The sequence below is a fragment of the Triticum urartu genome, chromosome 4A, assembly GCF_056163025.1.
Source record: "Triticum urartu cultivar PI428250 chromosome 4A, HENAU_Tu73, whole genome shotgun sequence".
Lineage (NCBI taxonomy): Eukaryota > Viridiplantae > Streptophyta > Magnoliopsida > Poales > Poaceae > Triticum > Triticum urartu.
In genome coordinates this window covers 541,746,313-541,757,173 of record NC_141876.1, presented here as the reverse complement: position 1 = coordinate 541,757,173, position 10,861 = coordinate 541,746,313, and the positions used below count along the sequence as shown (strand labels likewise).

Here is a 10,861-nt window from a genome sequence, read left to right as displayed (position 1 = left end):
TTATGTAAAGTTTGAAAAAATGTCAAGTGTATCTCAACCTATATGTGAAAAATATTCAATGTCTATTAAAAATCAACATGTCACTTAAACACTTAAAAATATAAAAATGAGCAGGAAAACGAAATAAAATAAAATAAATACCCAATAAAATTGGTAGAGAAAAAACATAGAAAAGGGTAAAAAGAAGCCCCGCACGAAACATTCCCAAAACCTAGCAGAAGGTTCCCCAAGCCACTGCTACCACATTGTTGGGTAGACCCAATTTCTCAATTCTAAGAGAATTTTTATGAAAGTGTTTTATTTGCTTTTCTTCAATAAAAGTTTCATTTTTCTGGAATGTATCCTTGTAGGCGAGCTTTGCTTCTGTCTGTCGGGTTAAACGAGTTTGGTGGAATAAAATGTGTGGGCAAAATTAGCTTCCAACCAAACAAAGACGAGGCCTGGGCCTCCTTTTGTCCTCCTTTGGTTTGGAGGAATTTTATAGGATTTTTTGTGTGGCCTTTTGGTTTGTATGAATAGAATCCTATTTCTTTAAAGGATAGAAACATATCCTTTGTATTTCAAAGGAAAAGAAAAAGCCAAGATCCAATGGAAATAATCCTATCATATGAACCAAACAACATCTATTTAGGGCTTAGTTCTTTTGTGTCTTATTTGTGGCTGTGAAAATAAGCTGCACCCTATCCAACTTATTCTAAAAGCTTAACCAAAATTTTATTTTAGAAGCTTACTAGTTAGCGCTTCATTGTAGGCTTCTGTAACAGAATTTTAGGTTGGGCTTCTAAAATAAGCCGGATAGAGGATAGCTTATTTCCACAGCTCCAAATAAACCACAAAACAACCAGCCCTTACTGTTCCAATTTATCAAATGTCCCTAAAAGGACAACCAAATGACATATATTTTCCTATAGAATTTGAGACGTCTAGGGAAAAATAATTCCTTTCCGATAACAACTTGGTGTGCGCGGCACAACGAGGCCGGGCGATTTTCCTTGGAGGCGAGTTGTTCCTTCTTACTCGGTAATCTAGGTTGCTTTTGTGGTAGGTGAGGATTCTCCTTTTTTTTTATGTTTTACCTTTCATCTGCTCTATAAGAGGCCCTCCTCATCATTATGTATCTGTTTGCCTGCATTACTTTATATATAAAGCAGGATGAAAGTCTTTTCGAATATAGGATTTGAGACACATGTCATCTCGATTTCTGTGATTTTTCTATTTTCATGATATTCCTATCACATGAACCAAAGGAGACCTTTATTCACAATTCGTTACGTGGTTTCTTTACCGAGAATCGAGTAGGTGCAAAAATTTACTGAGAAACTGAAAAGGTGAAACAGCTTGTACATGAATTTATCTATGTACTCCCTCCGTTTTTATTTACTCCGCATATTAGAGTTGACTGAAGTCAAACTTCGTAAAGTTTGACCAAGTTTATAGAAAAGAATATAAATATTTACCATAAAAATTTATATGATGCGAAAATACATTCAATATTGAATCTAAAGGTATGGATTTGTTATTGTACATGTTAGTATTTTTGTCTATAAACTTTGTCAAAGTATACAAAGCTTGACTTTGATCAAAACTAATATGCAGAGTAAATAAAAACGGAGGGAGGAAGTACTATCATATAGAACTATAGAACAAGAACTAGGACGAGAAAGACATCCGCGTGACAAATAGTACAACGAGCACACGCCAACACCAGCCGGGGAAGGAATTCACCCTCACCTTCCGACAAACCAATAAGCACTGCCTGTCCCCGGCAACGTGGCCGTGTCTCCCAAGCCCGCGGCGGAGCTGTAAAACAGAGCGACGGCGGCGACCAAGGCGGGCGCGCTAGCTAGCTAGAAGGCGGCGGCCCTGTCCTTGACGACGACGTCCTCGACCTCCCGCCGCATGAGCTTCTCCTCGTGCTGCCGCCGGCAGAACACCACCCAGGCGTTCACCTCCAGCGCCACGCAGCCGCCGACGAGCGTCGCCAGCGCCATGCAGTAGCCGAGCTTCCAGTAGGAGGCGCCGAGCCCCATGACCTCGAAGCCCTGGAACACGTTCACCACCCCGACCACCACGCACCCGTACCCCACCAGGTGGTGGTACGACTTCCAGTACTTGCGGTACCGGTTCGTCGTCTTGGGCCGGAAGAACACCGCCAGCGTCTGCAGGCTCCCCGCCGTCGCCGCCGCGATCCCCAGCCCGCGGTGCAGCTTGTACGTCACCCCCGGCGACGCCGCCCCCATCGCGATCCCCAGCGCGAACCCGGCCGCCCCCAGCGCGTACCCCGTCGCCTGCACCGCCGCGTGCCCGTAGAACCACGCCGGGCCGGCCGACGCGCAGGGCCGGAGGTACCGCGCCAGGGCCGCGCCGACTGGCAGCAGGAGGCCCCAGGAGAGCGCGTTGAGGGAGCCGTGCGCCCACTGCAGCCTGGCGGACGCGATCGGGGACGACTCCGTGGCCGTGGTGAGGATGTCGACCGTGGCGTGCGACGCCAGGTCGGAGGCGTCCGTGGGGTGGATGGTCGGGGAGTAGCCCTGCACGTAGAGGCCCCGGTTCCACACGAAGTGGACCCTGGTGCGGTTCGGGGAGAGGCGGATGGTGGCGGCGATGGTCACCGACGCGCCGTCGCGGACGGTGCGCGCCGGCGCGATGAGGGACGCCGAGGAGGCCAGCAGCGGGATGTCGAGCGGGCGGGACACCAGGGGCTTGGCCTGGAGCTTGACGTCGGCGGAGAGCACGAAGGGGAGCGCGAGCAGCGCGCCCGTGGACGGGTCGGAGAAGGCGGCGACCACGCGCGCCCCCGCCATGGCCGGCGCGTCCTGGTTGACGCCCCACGCCACCCAGCCCGACGGCGAGATGAAGGAGCCCGTGAAGGCCGCGTCGAGCGTGGCGTTGCGCGCGTCGTACGTCCACGCCAGCGTCGCGCCCTGCGTCGGCAGCGCGATGCACTTGGCGTACGCCTTCACCGGCGTCGACGTCGTGCATCGCCCGGGCGCCCCGGCCGCCGCCGCCCCACCGCCGACGACCACGAGCACCACCAACAAACCAACTAGAGGGCCGCCACTCCTCATTGTCGTTGTCGATCGATGGTGTCCCGTGGAGCTGGGTGGTGCCGAGCTAACAGAGCGAGCGTGGTGGCGTGTGTCAGTGTGCGCGACGCTGTGGCGTGGGTTGGGTTGGGTTTTGTCTGCGCGCGTAAGTGGGGTTTTAGTGGGGCGTTTGGGAGGGCGATTGTGAAATGTGATGATGGCTGTGACCCGCGTGTGCTGCTCCCGTTTGGTTGTTGTGTATTTCGTTTCGTTTCGGACGATGATGGGGTCTTGGCTTCGAAGGCAAGGGAGGGCCTCCGCAAAGAGGCCTGAAATATTCTGTGGTGATCTGTGTGGTGCCCAACTTTGGCCCCATCCTTGCACTTGCCTCCTGGGTAAGATCAGTGTGGTGGCAGGTGCAAAAGGCATGCAGTGATTGCAATAGCTAGCCAAAATTTGTGCTGCACACTGAGAATTTCAGATGCACAAGCTTGCATACTGTATGGGCCAGCTTAACTGAAGAAGAATCTGAAAGGATCAAATCTGACCAACTAAATTATAGCACTAAGAGTTTGCCACACAAAAAAACTACTCCGTTTGAGCGACAAGTAATTCCGAATGTAGAAAGTAAACAATTACAAAAAAAAATTACCTTTTACCAGTGGAGTATAATAAATCATTGGCTGATTTACATGCTAATTAATGCTATATTTACTAGGTTAGGTGATCTCACTCGGCGGTGGTGGGGAGGCTGATTGATGCTAAGTGGAAGATTTGGTGGCCGGAGTCGGCACGCCGCTCGCCCACGACCGGCGTGGTGATGTGATGTGATACGGTGGATTCGATCGGCTGGGAAATGTTTCTCGTGAGCTTTAGCGGTTATGATCATGATGATTATGATGATGATGATGGTCCTGGCTAAGCTTGCCATTATTGGCTTTGAAGGCACGGCTCCGGCGAGAGTTGTGTGATTCTTGTTGGCAAAGCGGCGAAACGGATGCATGATCGGGGAAAAGTAGCATGGGCGCACCATGCATGCTTGAGGAAAGCAAGGGAGTTCAGTAGAATATATGTTTAAAATCTTTAAGGAGGATTAGTGGAGTGCCAGCGTGTGAAAAGCATGCGTTCTGGGGGCTCATGGCACCTGGATAATCATTACCATCCGAAGTCGAGTCTTGCTGTCAATGGTCGGTTAGAATTGTTGGTTGCTGCTGTTGAACCTAATCAGTGATTGTACAATTTCACCATGTAAATTCAAGTTTAGTGGGCTAATATTTTGATTTCTAATTATTACACTAACGGGAAACCTTCAATCTTCTTAAAATAAACAGTAGTAAACTGATAGTATCATTGATTTTGTCCACAAAAACTCATTTGAAGGAATACAATTTTCCTGATTTCTTGCTTAAATCAAGATGTCACGAAATCCCGACTAACATAAAACATAGATTATTTAAATTATTTTATACAAATACAGTTAGATACATATTCACAGTAATGTAATTATACTTGGTGACCTTGTTGCCTTCTTCACTTTGGCTTCTTACTCTCCATCTCATAATCTTCAAGTCAGCACAACTTCTGAAATCAGCTCCGAACATATACACTACGATATCAGTTTTCTCCAACATCACAATACAGTTTGTTCCCATCAATCTCTTCTGAACTTATATTAACAGTGACAGTTTCCTTTTTCGCAAAAAGAAAAAACAGTGATAGTTTCATGTCGCTCCTAACTACGTTGAACTGGCTAAAAGATGGCTCGCTTTATATACATATACATCCACATATTCTCAAGGCCAACCTATATGTTTCTTCCGCCTTCCAATGTCAATGGCGATGTTTTTACATCGTTACCTTGTTGAAGGCATTGTTCGGAATGCTCGGACTGATTTTTCAGGGTGAAAACCTAGATTCTATTCTTGGATGACTGGATTCGGTGACGGTGACACTTGAGTGTCGCTCCCTTCCTTAAGGTGTTGCTGTTGAAGAACGTCGTCGTCCGCGTGGTGTCATGAGATTGTCGGTGCAGATATGGTCACTGTTATAGTTTGCCGATCGTGCTCTGATCGCTTTGGGGCTTTTTTCTTTTTTCCTCGCCTACGCATAGCTTTGGTCTAGTATGACTTCGCTATTTGTCGGTTTGTTTTGTGCGCGTGCGTTGGTGTTGGCTGTGTGCATCTTAGCTATGCAGAGGCCGGGTGTGTACTCATTTGTTTGTATCCTCTTGATGCTTCACTTTGAGTCAATAAAATCCACCCTTTATTGAAAAAATGAGCAACCAACAATGTGTGTAGACATCCAATAGCTACACAGCTAATCAAAACAGATAGAGCACCATATTTGCATGAAATTTGCACTACCTCAGAATTTTGCGTCGAGTGATGATTTTCCTTTTCTGCATAAGCAACATATTGGTGGCATATTTTCGTAATCGCAAGATTCGTTTAAAGTGGTGTACTAAGTGATGAGTGAGTGACTTAGGGAGAGTAAATCAGTCGATGTCGTGTCGCACTGCTTCATGGACCGTGGGTCAAAGTTGAAACCTTGCGATGGAGGTGCCCGATGTGGAGTAGACCAGAATTGTGGGAGTGTAGCTTTGGAATACTGAATGGTGGTGAAATAGAAACAAGATTGAAGAAATTAATCATGTGCGCACAACATGAACAAGCACAAAAATATATTATATATGCATGCTTCCAGGAAAGCTAATTAACCATAAGTATTAAGAAGGATAAGTGGAGTATGTAAACAATGATGCAATGAGTTGTTAAGCACCAAAGTAATTAATGGACCAACAAAAGTTACTCTTTTGAGTTTTATGGATAATCGATATAATGTTAACGTTGAGCATTATTGTGTCCTAGCAAAAGGAATACCAAGATATGTACACCAAGTGACACCGCAAGGAAATGAAAGCAAGGATGATGTAACAACTTCTGTTTGTGCACGTATACCCCTAGACCTCATTAGTTAGAATGGTTTGTTTTTACCACACCTAACTTAACTGGTAACATAACTCAACTGGTATAACTGAAACAAAGACTTAATATAATGTTGAGATAAACATAACTGGTAACTGACCAGGCAATCCATCCATAAATCACATCAACCTAATTTCAAGGGAAGGACTCTTATCATGCCTCACCAAGCTGTACCACTTAGAATATCCTGCTTGGTGGGGAACGTCGGAACGAGACCTATCGTTATTATGAGCTCAGAATTGAAGTGGAGGGATTCGACCTCTCGCCTAATGATGTTTTACCTGATAAGTAATAATATACCCCATTAACTACAAATAGTTGTTTTTATCACCCTAATTCTTAACTCGTAGTACAACATGCTCTCTTACATTATGTAAGTCATTTTTTCCTTTTACACATATAAAATATGCACCCTAGAACACTTAGAAGTTAAAATCATTAGAGCATCTGGAGTTGGGATCTAGCGTTATGCCGAGAAGTATGTTGTATAATTGACCCTTCCATGAATGGAAACCTTTAGCTTACGAGAGGGATCTCTTTATTCCATTATTGGAATAAAGATTTTGCAAAGTCCAGATAAACAAATTATAAATGGTGTAACTATTTGGTTAGTCATTAAGGACAGTAAAACTGAAGCCTTTCTCATGCACCCACAAATTTAGGTCATTGGATCGCGCATCTCAGCCATCCCTGGCCGTTGAAGGCACTTTTTCTCTCGTGTGGGCTCTTACTGGGCTGGTTCGGTTTGTCTTGGGGCAGCTATTCCTGTGGCCGAATCCAAAGCATCTAATTCACTGGCATTCTCGAACGTTGGATGAAGAACGAATGAACCTGATTCTGCTCCATATATTCAGAGAGAGAGAGAGAGAGAGACCTACCACCTTAGCGTGGGAGCAATTTGGTTTCATTAATTGATACACTCACAACAAGATTGAGCCATGTTTCTGTGGGTTGAGTTGGATTCTCTTTTGCTTGTTCCTAATCTTAGCACACTCAAAATTAATAGGACACCTCTTTGGTAGAAAATGTTCCCTTCTCTTGTGACCTCCATGTCATCCGAGAAGACAATGAAAACCTGGTGTATAGTGATTAGGTATCCTCTAGCATTCTCTTAGCAATTAATGCAAACTTTGGTATAAAATATTTTGTAATTCAAATTGAATTGGAACTGCGATTAAATAAGACTTTCTGTATAAGAGAAAATTAGCCATCTGTTAGTCGTGCAGAGATCATTCCTTTACAAAGAGAACACGGCCATATTTTTCTTATTTATTTCTCCTCCAACTTAACAAAATCTTGCATGGTATTTCTAAAAAGACTGGTTTCTTGTCCATACATCATAGAAGTTTGTAATTAGTATAACGTTCATTGCTTTTATGAATAGAACGATACACACACAATATAGCTCACTCAAAATCATTTGAGAGTGAATTCCACTTTTTACCCTGTAGTTGTACATTTATGACACATATTACCCTATTTAGTGGAACTTCTATCAAAATGTCAGATTTTGGAGACTTTTAACATGGTTTTACCCCAATTTTGCATTTTGTTTGTTTATGTTAGATAGGATCAGCATATTGTGGCAATGATTCATAAAAAATGTGCAAAGAATGAGGGCATCATTGACGATCATGCCCGGACTTCTCTTGTCCATGTGTTCCATTCCTTGTCGTCGTCCAGATATTTTTGGACCCGGGGTGTCACCTCACACCTTGCCTAATGGACACGCATCAGAAAATGATGGTCCAAAGCTTCTAAAATGGGTGTTCTAGATGAATTTTCCACTCGTTGGGTAATTAGTGTCACAAATGCATATCTAGGGAGGGGGTGGTAAAATGTGGAATTCACTCATCATTTGCAGAGTGCAAGTTGTTATTAATTCCATTGCGTGCAAGCTTCAAATAGGTTGTAGAAAACAAAGCGAATCTCCTAAATTCATATATTTTTTGATGAAAATTAGAGAAAAAGTAAGTATATTATATTTTGAAGAGAACACACATAACCAACAAAAACTATATGCTACCTCTTGAGCATGCGTTGGTTTTCCCTTGAAGAGGAAAGGGTGATGCAGCAAAGTAGCGTAAGTATTTCCCTGGGTTTTTGAGAACCAAGGTATCAATCCAGTAGGAGATAACACGCAAGTCACCTAGTACCTGCACAAACAATCAAGAACCTTGCAACCAACGCGATAAATGGGTTGTAAATCCCTTCACGGTCACTTGCGAAAGTGAGATCTGATAAAGATAGTAAGATAAACATTTTTGGTATTTTTGTTGTATAGATTAGAAAGTAAATATTGCAAAATAGCAAACGAGATGCGATGTAAATAAAAAGAGATGCAATATAATAAGAAAGAGACCCGGGGGCCATAGGTTTTACGGTGGGTGAACAAATTACTGCGGAGCAATTGATAGAAGAGCGCATAGTTATGAGAATATCTAGGCAATGATTATGAATATAGGCATCGTCCGTGTTAAGTAGAACAAAAAGATTCTGCATCTACTACTATTACTCCACACATCGACCGCTATCCAGCATGCATCTAGAGTATTAAGTTCATAAGAACAGAGTAATGTTTTAAGCAAGATGACATGATGTAGAGGGATAAAATCAAGCAATATGATATAAACCCCATCTTTTTATCCTCGATGGCAACAATACAATACGTGCCTTGCTGCCCCTACTGTCACTGGGAAAGGACACCACAAGATTGGACCCAAAGCTAAGCACTTCTCCCATTGCAAGAAAGATCAATCTAGTAGGCCAAACTAAACCGATAGTTTGAAGAGACTTGCAAAGATATCAAATCATGCATATAAGAATTCAGAGAAGAACCAAATATTATTCATAGATAAACTTGATCATAAATCCAAAATTCATCGGATCTTAGCAAACACACCGCAAAAAGTATTACATCGAATAGATCTCCAAGAACGTCGAGGAGAACTTTATATTGAGAACCAAAGAGAGAGAAGAAGCCATCTAGCTAATAACTATGGACCCGGAGGTCTGTGGTAAACTACTCACACATCACCGGAGAGGCTATGGTGTTGATGTAGAAGCCCTCTGTGATCGAGTCCCCCTCCGGCAGATCGCCGGAAAAGGCCCAGATGGGATCTCATGGGAACAAAAGGTTGCGGCGGTGGAAAAGTGGTTTCGTGGCTCCCCCTCATGTTTTTAGGGTATAAGAGTATATATAGGCGAAAGAAGTACGTCGGTGGAGCTCTGTGGGGCCCACAAGGGTGGGGGCGCGCCTACTCCCTTGGGCGCGCCCTCCTATCTCGTGGCCGCCTCACGGACTTCCAGACTTCCACTCCAAGTCTCCTGGTTTGTGTTTGTTCCAAGAAAGATCCTCGCGAAGGTTTCGTTCCGTTTGATATTCCTTTTCTGTGAAACACTAAAATAGGTAAAAAAACTGACACTGGCCCTCCGGTTAATAGGTTAGTCCCCAAAATAATATAAAAGAGCATATTAAAGCCCATTAAACATCCAAAACAGATAATATAATAGCATGGAACAATAAAAAATTATAGATACGTTGGAGACGTATCAAGCATCCCCAAGCCTAATTCCTGCTCGTCCTCGAGTAGGTAAATGATAAAAACAGAATTTTTGATGTGGAATGCTACCTAACATAATTTTCAATGTAATTTTCTTTATTGTGGCATGAATATTCAGATCCAAAAGATTTAAGACAAAAGTTTAATATTGACATAAAAATAATAATACTTCAAGCATACTAACCAAGCAATTATGTCTTCTCAAAATAACATAGCCAAAGAAAGCTCATCCCTACAAAATCATATAGTTTGGCCATGCTTCATTTTCGTCACACAAAATGCTCCCATCATGCACAACCCCGATGACAAGCCAAGCAATTGTTTCATACTTTAGCATTCTCAAACTTTTTCAACTTTCACGCAATATATGAGCGCGAGCCATGGACATAGCACTATAGTTGGAATAGAACAGTGGTTGTGGAGAAGACAAAAAGGAGGAAGTTAGTCTCACATCAACTAGGCGTATCAACACTACTAGGGAAAACCTTATACACAGAATCTTAGCAACAACGAGGTTCACAAACAGACACTACTGCTAATTTGCAGTATCGAGCTTCAGAAGAACGCGCTACTAATATCCAAGTAGTAGTAGCGCTCTAGGTGAAACAAGCGCTACTACTACAATTTCCACGGTGTTGCCTCCAGGCTAGATATAGTAGTAGCGCCCTTCTCCTAGACGCGCTACTGCTAAAGTACTTAGTAGCAGCGTTTTTATTTAAAACCCGCTGCTGTTAAGTATCATCCTCTCTTACAACTAATTAAGTTTAGTCCCATACTGCTAAGCGAACAAGGTGTTTACCACCTTAAATATGTTACTTCTCAAACTATCTCGAGCACTTGGTCTTCATTGAACTGTATGTGTAGGATTTGTGGCTGCAATATGAATCTTCGCCTGTGCCTATGCAGGTATGGTGAGGATTCATATTGACTATTTAGATTCTACACAAAAGATCAATGATGACCAATGTATATTTTTGATGTTTTTACATGCTTAGCCTTAGCAATAGCATTTTTTCAGGACAAAGCGCTACTGATATTGGGCTTAGCAGTAGCGCGCTCCCTGTACCCGCGCTACTGCTACAGCAAAACAAAACATGCAGCCCCCCACCCCCTCACGCTCATCTCTCAATCGTCCCCCTTCGCCCGACGCCGGCAGCTACGGTTAGGGTTTCTCCTCCGCCACCGCGCGCCACCGCCACCGCCGCCGCAGGTAATGCTCCTCCCCCCTCTCATCGCCCCTCTGCTAGCTGCTCCTCCACCCTCTCGCCGCCGACTCTGTCGCCAAGCG

The 10,861-nt window shown here is 44.0% G+C and overlaps 1 protein-coding gene across 1 annotated transcript; it reads right to left on the bottom strand.

The window, feature by feature from the left end:
• Positions 1-1,602: 1,602 nt before the first annotated feature.
• Positions 1,603-3,248, bottom strand: LOC125552589 (Auxin-responsive family protein). Its single transcript, XM_048716190.2, has one exon. The coding sequence runs from the start codon at positions 3,066-3,068 to the stop codon at positions 1,848-1,850; it is 1,221 nt and encodes a 406-aa protein (XP_048572147.1). The 5' UTR covers positions 3,069-3,248; the 3' UTR covers positions 1,603-1,847.
• Between the last annotated feature and the right edge of the window lie 7,613 nt (positions 3,249-10,861).

Coding starts and splice junctions, on each gene's coding strand:
- LOC125552589 (XM_048716190.2), bottom strand. CDS start 3,068: ATGAGGAGTGGCGGCCCTCTAGTTGGTTTGTTGGTGGTGCTCGTGGTC.